General features: G+C 45.2%; 1 protein-coding gene across 1 annotated transcript in view; it reads left to right on the forward strand.

Moving 5' to 3' along the window:
• The window catches only part of LOC120850155, a 59055-nt gene extending 40518 nt beyond the window's left edge, over positions 1-18537 (forward strand). Inside the window, exon 2 of the mRNA XM_042294157.1 lies at positions 17776-18537. Within this exon, the coding sequence (XP_042150091.1) occupies positions 17776-18537 (762 nt within the window). The remainder of the gene's footprint in view (positions 1-17775) is intronic.
• Positions 18538-18975: the final 438 nt, after the last annotated feature.

An 18975-nucleotide genomic window follows, 5' to 3' on the forward strand; every position in this document is an offset into this window, starting at 1 on the left:
ACTTTCCCTGATCCCAAAGGTCCGATTGGCAGGCGCGCGGCGACGATGCTCCTATTGGCCGCTGCGCGCGTCAGTTTCAACGACCGCCGCCAGATGGAGCTGCGGTCCAACAGTGACGGTTGAGGCAAATGGATGGGGAGCAATGGGCACGAAAGGTTTTCAGCTATTTATACATGAGGAGTATAGACACAAAGTGGAGACAGCGCACTAGGAAATTAAGAGGAAAGTTTTTAGGCTATAGACATTTTCCACAGGGGCGCCGCCATTTTGAATTGTCGTCACTTCCAGTATGGGCGACGACAAAATAGTAAAACGTTTCAACCTGTAAACAGTAAAAAAATAGAAGGAAGCCAAAACGAGAATGAGTGACGGTTAGGCTTCTATCCTAAATGTCTTCTATCGGCGTGGCGACGGCAAAGTAATGTTTTCGCCCATACTGGAAGTGACGACAATCCAAGATGGCGGCGCCCTTGTGGAAAAGGTCTATACACCTTTGCAAAAAACACTCGACCCCAGATCAACAAACCGCTTTCGATCCCAGTCACTGAGTTTGAGGCTAGACTCTCACCGGTGTCCCTCTTAACCCTAACCGAGTGGACTGTGATTTCAATAGGCGCAGCCTGCGTAGGCGCAGTTTCAAGCGCTGCTTGCGGCTAAATTCTCGTCTTTTCCCGCTATATTTTGTGTTTCATGGTACATGTATTTTCCCGAGGACATTGAAAAGCATTGCGCCACATATAAAAAAAAAAAAAAAAAAAAGGAAAAAAAAACTGTTAACTATTTTTGTTGGGTTTGTTGCGCGACAGAACGAATGCGACTGAAATGTATAGTTCAAGTTATTCGTTTTTTTAGAGCGCAGCTCTTAGGCTCCCGTTTCCGGCTTGAGCGGCGTCGCCGTCGCCGTCGGCGTAACCAAGGTCACCCCAAGGTCGCAAGACCCCCAGGACACGTGACCCCTCTCAAGGTCACGTGACCCCCGAGGTCACGTGACCTCTCCCAAGGTCACCCCCAGGTCACGTGGCCCCCAAGTCACGTGACCCCCAGACCTTGGGAGGGATCACGTGACCCCCGAGATCACGTGGCCCCTCAGGTCACGTGGCCCCCCTCCCCGAGGTCACGTGACCCCTTCCCCCCGAGGTCAGGTGACCCCCCCCCGGAGCATATTAAAGAATGAGGGGAGAAGGAGGAGGAGGAGGAGGGGTCTACCCTCCCCTCAGTACCCTTCCCTCCTCCTCCTCAAGAGCTGCGCTCCAATTCGGCGTTATACAGGGTGTTGTAAACGGCTTTCACTTTTTTCTTACGATAAGTTTTGACGGCGCCGCGGAATTCGCCGCATGTGAAACGACAAAGCGCTTTGCCGTCAAAAATAAATTGCAAGGGAAGAGGGCCGAAAGGTATGCATATTTCACGCTCACAAATAACGTGTTTACCGATGGACAGGACACGGACATACAATTGAGGAAGTGTTAACATTCGAACAATATATCGTACGTACCACATGATGCAGCGTTATCCGAAAAGAATTTATTTGAGAAAGATCTCAAATAACACAGTCACAGTCGACGACAGTCACATCTTGACGTTTGGACGGAACCCGAGATGACTCGTTTTGGGGCACGTTTTGGGGAGAGCTTCCTTTTTTCACAACCGCACCAAGGCAAAGAAACAAACGCGACTGACCCGTTTCTCACCCCAACCCGGACAACTACTTTTGGAGATGACTTAGGATTTACGCGGATTATCTCTGGGGGGGGGGGGGGGGGGGGGAGAGAGAAAAATGTTCACAAAATCACGTCGAGGGTCGTTCGACGTCCAATGTCGAGCAGAAAAGCTTGAATGGCAGGCACTTACCAGCCTTATTTCTCACAATGGAAGATAACACAAAAAGGGTACGCAGCACGCATACAAAAAAAAAAAAAAAAAAAAAACTAACTGAAAACTTTCAAGAGAGGCGAGAAAACGTCGAATGCAAAACCGCAAAAACGCAGGTAGAGAACCGCGCTGAGCGGGTCTTCACAGTCCCAGAGAGTGGCTGAAAATTTCTAGCTGATAGAGGGCGCGAGAGTCGCACCAGCCGCATCAGCAACATGGCGGCGGCCTAGGATCGTTTTTTGGAAAGGTGTATAGTGGAGATACAGAAGAGGAAGTCTTAGTTGAGAAGAACGTTAAGGCCACAGAAAGAGATCGGTGGCTAGAAAGAATGCACACAAAGAGGGCCCTGGAAAGCTATGGATTAAACAAAACAGTTATTGGCAAAGAAAGCATTTATGACAATTCTAGGGGAAGCTCATTGTTCTTTGAGGCAAGGACGTTGCTCTGCGAACCAGAACATACAGAGCGAAGTACCAGGAAATGGATACAGTGTGCACTGCTTGTGGAGAGGAGGACGAGACGGCTGAGCACTTGATACTCTACTGTAAAGGGATTCACCCTATGCCTACCGAAGACAACATAGATTTAATGAAGTCATTGGGTTTTAGAGACAGCGAAGGTAGGGTGGATTTCAAGACAGTAGAGATTACCAAGCAAAGATAAGTGAATGGTGGCAGAAAGCGAGAGAAAACTATACTCCGTTTCAAACATAGCGTGCAACGTAGTCAAAGCTAGCGCGCCGGTTTGCACAGCCGACCGCGACTACGTTCGCTCCACAAAATAGTGCGGCCGCTTTAAAAAAAAAAAAAAAAAAAAAGTCGCAAAGTACGTTTTTGTAGCTAGTAACTAATAGTGGCGTTATGATTTCGAGGGAACGCCGATTCTTTTTCAGTAAAAAGGAAAAGATAATTTAAACTACTCCAAATTAGTTTCCGTTTTCGTTCGTGCGGCACTCGCACTCGCTTCGGGTTTTCGGGTTGTGCGGCTGCCCCCAGGGGGGTAAAGGTGGGTGAGGAGGAGTGGCAAATCCCGTGCGCCGACACCCGGGGTCCCGAGTGAACTATCGCAAAAGAGAGCGACAGAACACGAGAGAAAGAAAGCAACGTTGCCATGGTAAACGCGAAGAGTGAAAACTCTCAGCAATATAAACAGTGATAATTTAACATTGTAAACTAAATTCTGAGCTATTCTAACGCTTATAAAAAGCAATAAAGTCATTACGCTGCATTAACTTCCCTTCTGTCGAAATCTCGGAAATCTGGTGGTTGCGCAGTTTCGGATTCCTCAACCGCGCCCACCCGCGCCCCACTTGCGAAGCCGGGTATATGGTTTAGTTTAGCGTTAACGCGAGGCCGTACATCTGCGCGCTATGCAAAAAGAAAGCTTCGAAAGGAACGCGAATATCTTTCCACCGGTAAGTTCGTGGATTGTTGAAGTTCACGAAACTGCTCTGATGATGTAACCGTGTTTGGGACCCCGAGGGTCTGCCTGCATGATCCGCCGCTTGCGGCAGCAAGAATGTATGGGAAAATGGCGGACCTTTTCCTCTAGAGTTAGTATGTATGATCTCTATGGCTGCCCCTGCCTCGCCGGTTTCGTGAAGATGGCGTCTTACGCGGGAAGCTTTCTTTTCCTGCTCGGATATTTTCGAAGATTCGTTGTGTGAAGATCTCGCAAAAGTGCAAGCAGGTGATCGCCAACGTGTACGCGAGTTCAAGAACGTGTTTCCCGGAGACGTCGGTCCGTGAGGTCCTGGAGACGGTCAGTAACGACACCGGAGTGTCTGGCAAGGTGGCGTCCCCGAAGCGAAGACCTCGCAACGTGAAAGTTCCGAGCACGCGGACAGTGTTGTGAACTGCCACCTGTTATTTCTGGTGTTGAAATCGGCCTTATGGCTTCAAAGTGAAACAAGCCTCAAGAAGGAACTGTGTCGGTGATGAATCGTGCCTACGGCTCCGTCTGCTTGCGGGACCTTACAGCAGGCGGTGCCCGTGATTGCATTCCGAATCGTCTGGGTTCTTCTGCCTACGGGACCGTAACCTTGGTCGGCTCCGTCTGCCTGAGGCACCTTAACCTTGGTCGGCTAAGTAAACGACGCACACACCCGTGCCTGTATTCCGAGGCCCCTGCTTTCCTCGAAAAGGAAACAACACCCGATCCTGATGTCGAGTGCCGTGTGCTGTGCACGCGTCTATTGTGAATCACTCCCGGTTCATGGGGGCGCCGGCACCAGAGCACCGAGATACTGCCGTCTGTATGACTTCTTCCATACACCGGCGAGTATTACGACTCTGAAGGAAACTTCCATGAAGTCACATCACGTGAGGGAATGCCAAGCCGTCTGACCAATGGCAGTGCGGTCCCCTAATCACAGTATTCGTTATATAAAGGACCGTCCACCACACTCTCAAGGTACTCTCTGATTTTCACGCTACCATGTAAATAAACGGCTTTAAATAGAGGCGCCCTGGATCTCGACCGTTCTGCCGTTTTGACGAGGCCGGCGCAAGTTCAAGCGGAACACCAGCCCCTAGTCTACCTTCTTATAAATAAGAATCAACAAGAGGAATTGAAATATGTACTTCCGCAATACGCACAATCTTGCACAAAAAATAAATCGAGGAAAAAAAAAACACACTTAAGTGGATTTGGACCACCGCCACCGAGGCGTCAGGGCCTTATCGGCATCGCCAGAGCAGCGCCTTGTACCGCTCGTCCACGAAATCTCGCGGAGTAACACATTGTTTTTTTTGTGTGTTTTTTCATGCGCACTACTTCAGTAGCTTTCCCAGCGTTACCCGCGATGTTTGAAACGGAGTATAGGTATTTTCTTATTAACTGATGGTAAGGGGGTTTTATAGCCTCACTTTCTTTGCAGTGCGGAGTGAATATAGTTTTCACAATTAAATATTTTAAGCTTAAATGGTAAAACAAAATGGCTAGGTGGCGTAAGCTACCGCCCTATCCGAAGGGCTCAGCCGGATTCATCCATCCATCCACTTTCCAGCCTAGCTACGGCAGCCAGAGAGTTTCGCGTCTGTTTTCCACGTGCCGCCGCGCCGCTATTCGCCGAGATCCGATCACGTGAGCAGCCGGCTCAAGTGTCGTGCAGGAAAGACGACGTCGCGCTCGCCCCAGCGTACGTCAATTCCCCTGCTTTTGAGCGCGCCGCGCGCCTCGAACGCGCGGCGCTGCTATTCGCCGAATTCAGTCACGTGAGGAGCAGACTCCGATTGCCGTGCAGGAAAGCCGGCTCTCCGGGGGTGAACGCGCAACTCTGGCTCCCGTGTAGTGCCGCCAGTGCGCCGAAAAAACTAACCGCCGCAACCCCATGCCACTACGGGCCCCGCGCCGGTTAAAGGGATACTTCAACGAAATTTGAAATATTCCCGTCGTGCTCAAAAATAGGTTGAATATGATCCACAATATCCGTAAATGACAATCGCACGTTTGTATTTTGATCCTGGTGGATGTATTTTTCGTTATAAACGGCCCACTCTGGCAAGCGCTCGGAGAAGGCCCAGCTTAGAGCACGTGACATCTAACGCAATCGTGACGTAGGTCGTCTCAAGAGCAAAGCTACGGCGAGGCTGACGTCGAGAGGATGGTCTAGTCGTTCCAGCCACCGAAGCGGCTGCTTTTGTACGAATTTTGAGTGACGGTTTAATCTTCTATAATCTTCTAGGGGGACAATAGCGACTTCTGCGACACACAAAAGGGATTCTCGGGAAGAGGGGAGTTCCTCCTTCCCCCCTTCTCTCGTCGTGGCCGGAGACGAGACAACCTCCGTCACTAGCTGTCAAGGTTCCTAGACGAGCATTACAAACGAGGCGTTAGCGACATCCACCAGGTGCTCTTTGCTAATCGTTTAATTCGTTTTAAAAATACTTTTCGAGACTTTTTTAACAAGATATTGGTATGTTCCATGTGATACTGCTCTTTTGAACACATACAGACCAAGAAATGAGCACCGAAATTTCGTTGTAGTAGCGCTCGGAGGCTTCTGAGTTCTGCTTGTCTCGCCGCCGACCAGCATGGCGCCGTCTCTAGCATCCACATCGTCGAAGGGGCTTCTATGCTTTCGCATTCACAACTCATAAGAAGTGGTTAGGTGTACCTCGAGCTTTTTTTATAAAATAGCTAATGTTCGTGTTACAGAAAACAAAATAACAAATCGTGTTTGTTCTTTTGCACCTTAGAACAAACCTCAGTTTTTTTTGTAGTCTTTGATAAGTGCTCTAAGTGTTTAATCAGGTATATCTCACCGTTATCAAAGCCTTCGTAAAATTTGGGGTCGTCTATTCGACTCTAGTGCGCTGTACGTCGAACTAAAGTTTTGGGGTGCATTATATGAGACAAACGGGTGTAAGGTGATACCCTTTTATTAGAGTGAATGCTCGAAAAAGAGCGCCCACCCCCGCGGAACTTTCAGGATTCGAACCTGGGTCCGCTGCGTGTGAAGCCGGCGCGTTACCGCGGAGGTATTTTTGACAATTCCTTTTCATTACCATGTTTGAGGAGTACTCGCGCCTCTGCGAGTCCCGTGCAGTGCCCACTATGTGATTACAGTTGTCATTTTTAATAATGCCAGATAGCTACGGCTAGGTTGCGCAAGCCGCCACCCGAGGGTTCAGCCGTATCCATCCCGCCCACAAGACGTGGCCTGCTCACTCCGTCATCGTAATTGTCACTGTCATTCCAGAGCTGCGCCAAGCGGCAAACGCGCTGCATCTTGACGGGAGCGGTGGCACACGCGTGCGTCTTGGCGTCGCGCTTGTTGGGAGAAGCTGAAAGACGCGCGGCTGGCGACGGTTAGTCGCAGGGAGAACAGCCATGTGCGTGCTCTTGAGAACCAAGCCAAGAGACTCTGTCGTCACGACCCACGGCGCCTGAACTCAACACCAATGCTCAGGGATTTCGCCGTGACGTGCCCCAGCTATTTCGCCCTGCCTGTATTGTTGCTTGGCGCGGGACGGATCATTTTTATTGTATGTTTTGTATTTTGCCCTCGTTGTGTGCGTGTAGAAAGCTCTAAGGAAACACTGACGGGGTATTTATGCTCTCCAAGGTTTTTATTTGTACACGGCATACGAGAGACCAACCGAAATTCGGTTTCGTTCCTCCCAAAAACCGCCGATCGACAACTGACCGGTTTGAGTCGCGCTCACTCTCGTCTCCGTCGTCACGTGCCTTTTTCTATGGTTCAGACACAACCACCAGACATAATCTAAGTTGTGGTTCATTGAAGGCACACACTCAATATTAAAATAGAAATCAAATATGATGTCGAAAATACTCCCTGGAGAAGGGGAACAAGAAACACAAAGAAAAACACAAATCTCCAAACACAGCTAGGTGACTGGTGTGTTTGTCCTTTGTGCCCCTTGTTCCCCTTCTCCAGGGAGTATTTTCGGCATTCTTGTCCAGCTCTCCTGCACCTTTGCATTTAATTGCATTATAATCAAATAAGATGCCCAATTTTGTGGCTTCTAAAAAGCCGCAAATACGTTTATTAAAGACAGAAAAAAAAAAAAAAAAAGGTTTCACAGCCACGTGACTTTTGCCAAGTCTCTCCTCCTCTTCCTCCCCAGTCCAGTTTCGGCTTCGGGTTCGAGTAGTTAGGATTTTACTTTATGAAAAATATACGTGAAACTGTAGCAAAATACTGATTGGGTAGTCTTCTGATACCATAATGAATCGCCTGGCAAAAATAAAAGAAATGTGTGTGTGGGTGTGTGTGTGTGGGGGGGGGGGGGGGGGGAGTGTCACTGTGCTTTTAACTGTCCCAGCGAGTATAGATTACAGCGGAGCCGTTAATGGCTAGTTTCCCCAGTATCGTGTCCGTCAATAAACAATAGACCCTTTCCGGAATTCAGTGCCATCTGGTGACTCAAATGGAAGTTTAACTTTTACCGGGTACTAATGGCGGCAATGAACCTATGGTCTGCAGTATTTTATGGGGCTCCGTCACTTTCGCAAGTCAACGGTAAACGAGAACGCGCGCTTCACTGTACAGTTTTTTTTTCAATCTCTTTCAGTGTCGATGGCGAAAAATATGGAACCAGTCAGGACGAAGCGCCAGCCCATATAGCCGCCTCGATAAAATTCTATACATCAAGGGAGTTTGAAGCCGAGTGTGTACTACTAACAGATTGACTGGGCCCGAGTTATAAATGAACGCTTACGCAGCTCTTGCATCCTATTCCTGATTCACGCCGTGCTAACGTCTAAAATGTATTGGCATCGAATCATCTGCTTAGGAGTATCTTCAACTTGTTCTTCCATCACTAAACACTAGGCCGCCATTAGTATAGCACAGGGATGGGCAAAATACATGCAAATATGTATCGAAATTCAAATACAAAATACTTCGTCAAAAATGTATTTAATTACAAATCTAATTGCATTTCCAAAAAAAAAAAAAGCATTTAAGTGCAAGATACAAATACAACCAAATGTATTTGGTCTCTCCAAATACTTTTCAAATACATTCCTCAAAATTTGCGTCAGTGACTTCAGGGCTCCTGCAACAAGTTTCTGGGTATCTCATTTTAATTTTGCATCGCACACTCGGGAGTTAGTGTGCGATGCTCTAGTAAAGTAATAGAAATATAATCACACAAAAAAAAAATTAATCAGCTTGGACGTAATAGGTGAAAAAAGTACAAAGCTTCAAGCAGCTTTTTTTGTCGATTACATTTTGGTATAGACCAACAAAAGACCGAGACGACGAAGAGGCGCAGCACTAGCTAGAAAATTTTTATTGTTAAAACTCGCACCAGTTAGGAAAATCTGGACGACCCGCGCATTTAAAATGTTCCAGGCAAACAAATTACACCATCTTACCGAGGGGAACCATGGGGTGATGCGGAGCATCGCGGATCGTTATTAACGGTGTTATTAACGGTGTTAGTAACGTTGTTGAACTTCACGGTCCCGAACCTCAGGTTCTGCTGCTCGACGTTCACGAACCAACCCGGCTTCCCGTTCTCGAAGGTCGGGTTCCGCCGCTCGCTTCGTACGTTTACGTTGAACTTCACGGTACCGAACCTCAGGTTCTGCTGCTCGACGTTCTCGAACCGCCGCTGCTTCAGGTTGTCGTAGTTCAGCATCCGCCGCTCGACGTTGACGAATGGACGCTGCTTCTCGTTGCCGTAGTTCAGGGTCTGCCGCTCGCTTCAAGCGTTTGCGCTCAGCGTCGCGTGCCCTTCGCTGCGCAGCTTTGTCTTCAGTGGACGTAGCGTTGCTGTTAGTTTGTGGGGTGGTGCTGACGCTTGCTTGCGCCAACCCACAAACTGACGGGACTGTTGCTTCCATCACACTTCATCGGAAGAACGGTGAACTGAACGCGCGCAGCGCGCTACCGCAGCTTATATTTACACTTGAAGGAGAGGAGACTAGAGAAGGAGAGTTGCGCATGCGCGCGCGGTGTGAGTAGAAGCGAACGCACGCGAAGTGCACGCAGCTGGTAGAGAGAGAGAGCGGAAAGAGTAATGCGCAGCTGTTGGAGAGAGGGAAGGAGGAGAGTTGCGCATGCATAGTGTGAGGGCGGACTACGACGCCGCGGGACATAGACCCGAGCAAGAGATGCTCCGCATCTAAAATATGGACGGTAATCAGGCTGGAAAGCATCACAAGTTGTCACAGGCACTTATTTAGCCAGTCTGCCTGTGAACGTCGATTTCGTCACTATTCTTGCCCTGGACTAGCACCGTAATCACGAAGTCACTAAACGCTTGTGCTTGATTGAGAGACACTGCATTCGGTGCAGAACGTAGTTTTCTTCCTGCTCTGGATAGTGACAATAAAGTTGAGGGATGTATTTTCGCCCACAAAATTGTATTTAATTACAATTGTATTTGAAATACCGACGTTTTAGTATTTAAATACACACGTCAAATACACTACCCAATTTGTAATTAAATACAAATGAAAAATACACAAAGTATTTGCAATACGTATTTCAAATGCTTGTATTTGAAGTACTGCCCATCCCTGGTATAGCACATATGCAATTTTTCAGATGATGAAGTGGTCAAAGTTGTCACACTGAATTCCGGAAAGGGTCTATTGATGACACGAAACTCTGGACAGCTACAGCCATCTATGAGTGACGACGGCAACCTTTCCAGCCTTTCCAATGTGGCTTGCCGACTTACGGCCGGTCATTAGTTCATTCCCACCAGGGATGGGCAGTTTTCATATACAAGTATCTGAAATACGTATTTCAAATACTTTGTGTATTTTGCATTTGTGCTTAATTACAAACTGGGTAATGTAATCAGATAAAATTAGTGCAAACGACAAGAGAAGAGAAAGGTAAGACAGGACAGAGCGCTACTCACAACTGACGTTTTAATAGAAAAAGAGAAGAAGGAAGTGAAGCATTTTAACAATAAAAAGAAGAGGAAAACCCAACGAAAATACGACCGCGCCCTAGGTTGTCTTGATAAAAGAAGAAGAACTATAACCCTATTGGGTGATGTATCTTTACCATCTGAGATAGGCAAGGCGCTCAAAAAAGGTCCAAAATATTGCACAACACCACAGAGACAGGGCGTTCAGCTAGTGTCTATTATTCATGATATAGCCAAAAAGGCGCAAGAAGATGAAAGGATCCGTTGTGTTAATGACTGTGTTGATGTGCTGTTAAAAAATACTACTTTTGTGGCCAAAAGAAGTTACAAATGCCCCGTCTTGTCGATTATTTCAAAGCCAATAACTTAAACCTACTGGTATCAGACAAAGACGGAGGTTTTGTAGTGCTTCCTCGTTCTAACTACATAGATAAGGCTAATGAAGCAATTAATAAGAATTTTAACCAGTTGGTTGATGTCAAGACCAAAAGAGTAAAGGCGAAGGCGCTCCAAATGTGCCATAGGCTTAAGTTGGCTCAATTAAGGAAGATGATTTCTGATACTACAAAGAACCAGTTGGACATGTTTTTCACCGCAAAAAACCCCAAGACAGGATGCCCTTTCCGTGTTGTGGTTACGGAGAAAGGATCGTGGCAAGGGGCTATGTCTCGGTTTCTCCTACGACAATTGTCGCATCTTCATCTGGATGATTCATTTCTGGTAAAAAAACTCAGAGGAGATAATTTGTTACCTAGAGCAAGATTCCACTACAGCCCGTTATGGGTGTTCTCTTGACGTGAAAAACTTGTTTTATTCGATCCCACATAATAAGCTGTTTACAGCAGTGGGGGAATGCATAGAAGCAAACGGTTCAGTTCCTATTCAAAACCAATGTGGCATGCCGGTTGAATCTTTTTTAGAACTTCTGAGGTTTTACCTTTCTGCCACTCTGGTCACTTTTGATGGCAAGACCTACATACAAAAGAAGGGCATTTGTATAGGGTCATGTGTAGCTCCTATCTTATGCGACATTTTCTTGTCTCAATGTGATAGAGAGATAGCCAACAGAACGTCTACCAAACAAATTTCCCGTATTTTTCTATACGTGGATGACTACTTGGTTCTACTTACATGTAGTCCGGATGACAAAGAGGCACAAGTAACCAACAACATACGTTCTGACTTCTTGGAAGGAGGAAAGGGCCTCAATTTCACTTCTGGGACACCAGCGAATGCGGTCCTGCAATTTTTAGACCTCAGGCTGACGTTCACTCAAGACTAGAGCCACTAAATGAGCTGCGCTTAGAGTATCGGCACTCCGTTCCCCGACATTGTTGTGGGCGCCGCCATTTTGTGGCTTGTGCAGAGCAGACGCAACTGCCGATCGTCATGATTAAAAAGTGCGACTTCCTCAGCATTAAATTCGGAGTTAGGAAGCTCACGTAATATTGCTTTGCTTCGTCGCGAACTGTTTCAACATTTGCGGAGGGCAGAAAAGCGTTTCCTGCGATTTCAGATAAAGCTTCAGATAACTGGCAATTACGATTTTAAGCCACAATATGGCCAAGTGTCGTTACTCTGAAGCGTAGCTTATTTAGTGGCACTACTCAAGACCATACATGCTGGGCGTACTCCCCACGAACCCAGAAAGGACTTTTACGGTTTGACTCGGCCCATGCCAAGATTATAAAACGCGGTATTGTTACCAGTTGCTTGAGTGCAGCACTAAAGAAATCTTGTGCACATTCAGCAAGTGATAGTTTTAATGCCCAAGTGCAAAGACTCAAGTCTTCTGAATACCCGAGCTCCCTGTTCTATGAAGTCGCTGAGTGTTTGATTTCTTTACGTGGTAAACGAGACAAAGAAAGGGACAGAAGACACCGACCAACAGTCCTGCCATACATTCATCGTATTTCGCATAACTTAAAGAAGGTGGCCTCCAAGTTCCATGTTAAAGTCATGCTATCTTCACCGGATAAGTTGAAGAAGCTCTGTCCGAAGATCAACAACACGCAGATACTACATGCACAATGTGGAGTAAAACATCGACACAAATACGTGGACTGCAGCTGTGGTGTAATCTATGAGATGCCGTTAACATGCGGAAAAGTGTATGTGGGGCAGACGGGGCGATGTGTTAATGAACGTCTTAGAGAACATGCTCTTGCACTAAAGTCGTCACCAGCAGGACACCTCGCCGTGCATCTACGAGACTGTCACTGCTCGCCTTTGTTGAACAACACCAAAGTGCTGAGGCGTTACGGCGAAAAATGAGCTAGAGAACTTTTCGAGGCGCAAACCATCATCACGCGCGAGAACACCTGCATCAGCGCCCCTTCGGTGACCCTTTCACCAAAAGAACTATACACTACCTTGAACTCCACCAGTAATGATCCATACGTCGCAAGAAGTGTGTAGTGTACATTATGATAGAATTTTAATTTGTGTTTCACATTAGGTCCGACGAAGTGTTCAACATCTGAACGTTCTGGCTTATTTTCTGAGATTTTTTCTTATTTCTTCATCCTTCAGTACAGCAACCAAAGGTAGTCACGATTTTGGCGTTTTTCTTCTTTTTTTTTTATCAAGACAACCTAGGGCGCGGTCGTATTTTCGTTGGGTTTTCCTCTTCCTTTTATTGTTAAAATGCTTCACTTCCTTCTTGTCTTTTTCTATTAAAACGTGAGTTGTGGGTAGCGCTCTGTCCTGTCTTACCTTTCTCTTCTCTTGTCGTTTGCGCAAATTTTACCCGATCATGTTTAACCAACTATAGTCGGTTGCAAGCTAAGAAAAAACCGGAAATGCCTCTCAGAGGAAAATGTAATCCTACGCCGAGAAACGCCTGCCAATCGTTTTCATGACGTCACGATGCCTAGGACCATTCGCGATCTTTTTGAAAAAAAAAAAGCTCAACATGGCTGCTGGCCTTAGCAACGCGACGCTAGTTTCTCGTGACAATTATTCTGCTTTTTTGCACCGTGTTTTACGTGCCCGGAAGCAGCAGTTTTTGCGCGACAACGTGAGAATCCAGCGACGCTATCACCAACGAAAATTTCGAAGCGGGCGCGAGGCTTAGCACTGCTGAGAGGTATGTTAGACGGTATGTTAGACAGTATCTTGGATAGAAAATGAATTGGGAAGACGGTACATTGGACATGACTTTCTTTCTTTACTAAACAGCTATTTCGTTGACAAAAACGTATTCTAACTTGTTTAAATGTCCTGAGTGAATTAAATAAATATTGTAGTAGTTTAAGACACGTTTCCTGGAGGAGGAAAAAGCAACGTTGCTAGCGAACTACTTTCTCGACGGCGGAGGCACCTCAGATGGGCGCAATACGCTTGTGGGTGGAGCTAAAAGATTGTTCTCAGGTTGCATCTGACTATAGCCCAACAGATTATATTGATGGGTAATGTATTTGACGTGTGTATTTAAATACTAAAACGTGGGTATTTCAAATACAATTGTAATTAAATACAATTTTGTGGGCGAAAATACATCCCTCAACTTTATTGTCACTATCCAGAGCAGAAAGAAAACTACATTCAGCACTGAATGCGGTGTCTCTCAATCAAGCACAAGCGCTTAGTGGCTTTGTGATTACGGTGCTAGTCAAGGGCAAGAATAGTGACGAAATCGACGTTCACAAGCAGACTGGCTATAAGTGCCTGTGACAACTTGTGATGCCTTCCAGCCTGATTTCCATCCATATTTTTGCCTGGAACATTCTAAATGCGCGGGTCGTCCAGATTTTCGTAATGGTGCGATGCAACAATAAAAAAATCTCTAGCTAGTGCTGCACGTCTTGGTCGTCTCGGTTCTTTGTTAGTCTATACCAAAATGTAATCGGCAAAAAAAAGCTGCTTGAAGCATGTAATTTTTTTACCTATTACGTCCAAGGTGATTACATTTTTTTGTGATTATATTTCTGTTACGTTACTAGAGCCTCGCACACTAACTCCCGAGTGTGCGTTGCAAAATTAAAATTAGATGCCCAGAAACCCGTTGCAGGTGCCCTGAAGTCACTGACGTAAATTTTGAGGAATGTATTTGGAAAAGTATTTGGAGGGGACCAAATACATTTGGTTGTATTTGTACCTTGTACTTAAATGCTTTTTTGGAAATGTAATTAGATTTGTAATTAAATACATTTTTGACGAAGTATTTTGTATTTGTATTTCGATACATATTTGCATGCATTTTGCCCATCCCTGATTCCCAGCATAGTACAGCTTCGCTGGTCTTCCTTCTTCACCAAAGTAGAATGGCTGAGAATTTTTTTTCTTTTGTTTTTTTCGCTACATTTTGCTGTAGGTGTTTTGATTTTTCAAACCCTTGTACTATAGAAACAGCCGCTCGTTTTTATGGTTTTTCTTTGGTATTAAAGTGTCCGCGCGATACGAACAGAAACTGCGTGTAATGTGCTCTTTCGACCATGTTTCGGGTTAATATTTTTAGTGTTTTTGTTTACAGTAAAACATGTATCGCCCTAGCAAACTGACGTGTCGTTCCAGGCTCCTCACAGCGAGACCGACCACCAGACCACGTGCCTGTCGCCCGGTTAGGTTATATATATATATATATATATATATATACATATATATATATATATATATTAAATTTTGTATAGAAATGGAGCTTTTCCTTTTTATATTATTTTTCGAACCTATTACAGTACCTCTTTGGCCTCCGCCCCACCCCACCCCCCTTTCTCCCCTTCCCCCTCGGTCATTGCATAAGCCCCATCACAAAATACATTTCAGGGGTCTCCGGTCCACTAGAAGCAACAGGTAAGATAGTCGTACTCTACAGCTGCTTTTCAACATTCTATTCAAACAGGCAACAGTTTGTGCCGCGCGGTCGGCTAAATAAACAATGCCGATATGAACGCAACACTTCCGTTGTCTTTTTCGTTTCTCGATGAAGAGCTTTTTGCTGCAGTCGTAGGGCGAGCCGAGTCTTAAAAAATCTGTGTTCCACGAAAAAAACCTCGCTAAGCAAGAAGCACTTTGCAGTCAAGGGCTACGGTGCATGATAAAATGTGAAATTTTTGCAGCCGGTTAAAGTACACGGGTATGCAGCGTGTCGCTGCAGATGTCTCCGCGGGGAACTTGCCCGCTCAAACACTCGATGATCCAAAGCAGTTGTTCTCAACCACTGATATTTCGGGACAACTTCTGATTTGACAGAGTTGATGGGGGACCCCATCACCTCTACAGGTGGGGACCACATCTACAGGGTGTAAAAAAAAATTTACGGCTTTCTTTCTTTTTTTTTTTTACCGCAAAAATAAACTAGGCATTGCCGAACGCTCATTCTCGTCCCAAAGGTAGCGCTAGAGGTTACAACGAGATGCCAAAGTTCCACACCGATCCAATACTTTATTCAAAAGTTATAACTGATTTTCTGAAAATTACAATGGGAAGATGGCGGCCGACGGAGTTTTCAAACACAAGGGGCTCTTGGCACCAGAAACCGAAAGCCTGCAAAAATGGGCTCCCTTTTCCCATTGAAATTTTCAGAAAATCACACACTAACTTTTGAATAAGGTATCGGATCAGGCTGAAACTTTGGCATCTGGTTGTGACCTTTGGGCGGAAAATGAGCGTTCGGCGATGCCTAGTTTATTTTTCCGACAAAAAAAAAAAAAAAAAAAAAAACCTGTAAATTTGTTTTGTGACACTTTGTACAAAGGAGGGCGGGGGAGAGGGGATATTGTTTGTAACAACGACAAAGGGGTAAATAGAAACAAATAATTGCGTGCAAACCCACTATGAAGTTATTAAAGTGCCCCTGAAAATAAAATTTAAAAAAAATTAACAGGTTGGGGCACGCGTGACCAAAAAGTTAATTGTGCGCAAAAAAAAAAATTAGAGAAATATTATACTAATCCGCAGACAACAAGGTTTTGATGTCATGTAACGCGGATTATCACGTTATCGTTCAAAAACTTCAAAAATATCTTATTTCCACAAAAGAATGGTTTTATGCTAACTTATATAAAATGAATGCTTCGAAGACAATTCTAGTTTGTTTTAGGCACCCGCTCAAGCAGGAGGATCTGTCAGATACCGTAGCGTTGTATACTTCCACCTCTAGCTCTTGTGGTTACGATCTTCTTCAGAACGTGAAATCGGTAAAATACATGGAATTTCCTTCGACAGTGACTTGTCATGATGTACTTATATGACGTATTTATGTAAAAGACTAAGAAGCCTGTCATGCTGTCGTAACAATGTCAAAATGGTCTTCCCCTATCTGTTAGAAGAATTATGACACGAGCCTTGGCATATAGTGACGTATAGTTACTTACGGTCCAGTATAACCACTTTTTCAGCCTGCTCCGTTCATCGGCGCGCCAGAGCAAATTCTTTGTTAGAAGGTATTTTGAAAAGTGTTGCGTTTGTTAGGCAGGATGTTTTAATATATACATGTATATTTGGCGAACTTCAACTCTCGTCTTTCGAGGGACTTTTTGAAGGAACAGCCGTCCTACGGCACTTCTGGCGGTCGGTTTTTAGAACGCCATGTCTACAGCAGCGATCAATAAGACCCTCACTTCGTTCCGATGTGACGCGCACCAGAACAAGGTATGGTGAGCGTACGCGAATGTTCTTTGTACCACGTGTTTTCAACAACCTAACAGAATCATTGCTTTCGATAACATCTAAAAAGAAAATTAGAAAAAAGCACTGCGAAACTTAGAACAGTGATTTGGTATTTTTCGTTTCATTGTGTTACCATGTATCACATTTATTGCTGTTTTTTTTTTCCTTTGTCAAAATCTTTTAGTACATCTGAAGCATGTTTTCGAGGGTAAATAAATATACCCAATTTTAAATTATGCCGTGACTTTGCTACCAGCCGAGCTAGGTGCACAAGTCCCTGAGGCTTATACCGGCTCGTTAGTTGTATTTTGGACATCGTTACTCATGAAAATAAAGATATGTTCTATGATTGGAGTCTGCGGCGTCAAAGGGGACGCTCTCGGGTTTAAATTCAACGCAACAAAATCTGGAATTATGTTGTTTTTTTTTTTTGAACGACATCAAGGCAGATCGTTTAAAGCTACAGAGCATAGAAAAAGGTATGGTGGACAAGCACCAATATATGGGAGTAAGGATCAACGAAGGAAAGAAATACCTCGAGGAATATGAGAGACATATAATTGGTAAGGGTAAAATGAATTCGGCCATCATGAAACACAGGACGCTATGAAACTTCAATAGATACGAAGTGGTGCGGGGAGGATGGAAAGGAGTAATGGTACCAGGATTGACCTTTGGTAACGCGGTCGTTTGCATGAGTTGTCAAGTTCAGGCGAGATTGGAGATAGGACAAAGGAGCGTTGGCAGAACAGTTCTAGGGTAACATGGGAACACTCCAAACGAGGGAGTGCAGGGTGATATGAGCTGGTCATCGTTTGAAAACAGAAAGGCAGTGAGTACAATGCACTCTGACAAAAGACTAACACACATAGAGGGCACGAGGTGGGCACATAAAACATATAAATACCTTTATATGAGTAGTCTGAACACGAAATAGACGAAACGGACACTTTCGTTTTTTGAGACCTTGTTGCTTTTGTCGGGTGACGTGGAGCTAAACCCCGGTCCCATGACTAAGGCACAGATTGAACAGCTTGGGAAAATTGAGACCATTTTGTTGGAATTGCAATCTGGTCAAATGACTGTTTTGGGAAAGTTAGCTGGTATTGAGGCAAAACAAGCTGATCTTGAGAGGAAGTTTGATACCATAAGCTTGAAAACTAATGATATTGAAAAACGTGTTTTGCAGATTGAAGGAAGTGGCAGGAAATTAGAAGCAAAATTAGATGATCTTGAAAACAGAAGCAGGAGGACAAATTTGGTATTTTTCGGAGTTCCCGACAACTCTCGCAGTGAAACGTGGGAAGAATCGGAAAGGCTGATCACAAAAATCTGCAAAGACGTGTTATCGCTCGATGTTTTAATTGAAAGAGCCCACCGATTGGGGAAACACAAAGATGGGAAAAACAGACCAATTGTAGTCAACTTCCCGGGTTGGGAGGTCAAAGAGTCTGTTTTGCGAAGTGCTTTTAAATTCAAGAATACTTCATTCAGTGTCTCCGAGGATTTTAGTCTTGCAGTCCAAGAAAAGAGGCGTCAACTTTGGAATTATGCGAAGGAGAAAAGGCAGAACAGAGAGAACAAGGTTCATTTAAACCACGATAAACTGGTTATCAATGAACAGACGTTTATCTGGGACAGCGAAACGAGACAACCTGTTTTATATCGGGCGCCTGGCCAACCAAGAGAACACGAATGACGGGTCGGAAAGCCTAAAGATGGCCCAAGCAATCATGAGGCTACAGCTACAAAACAGGCGCTTTCAGTACTATTGGTAAATTGCCGTAGCATCAAAAATAAAGTAGACGAGTTTGCACTTTTGTTGGAGACCCTTAAACCTGAAGTTGTTATGGGGACGGAGTCTTGGTTAGATGATACTGTTAGTGACGCTGAGGTATTTCCGGCGGGTTTTACAGTTTATCGCAAAGACAGACATCGGCACGGTGGGGGAGTTTTTCTACTAATTTCTAATAGATGGACTAGTCATGAACTGGTTTTCGAAAACGCTACCGAGTCTGTCTGGTGTCGGGTCTTTTTCCCGAGGGGAACTGCTCTCGTGTTCGGGACCTTCTACCGAACCCCTGATAACAGTGAAACTTCAATTTGTTTGCTCTGTGACATGTTATCAATGATTCCT

This window comes from Ixodes scapularis, unplaced genomic scaffold (genome assembly GCF_016920785.2).
Source record: "Ixodes scapularis isolate PalLabHiFi unplaced genomic scaffold, ASM1692078v2 PGA_scaffold5__190_contigs__length_132052651, whole genome shotgun sequence".
In the NCBI taxonomy this organism is placed as follows: Eukaryota; Metazoa; Arthropoda; class Arachnida; order Ixodida; family Ixodidae; genus Ixodes; species Ixodes scapularis.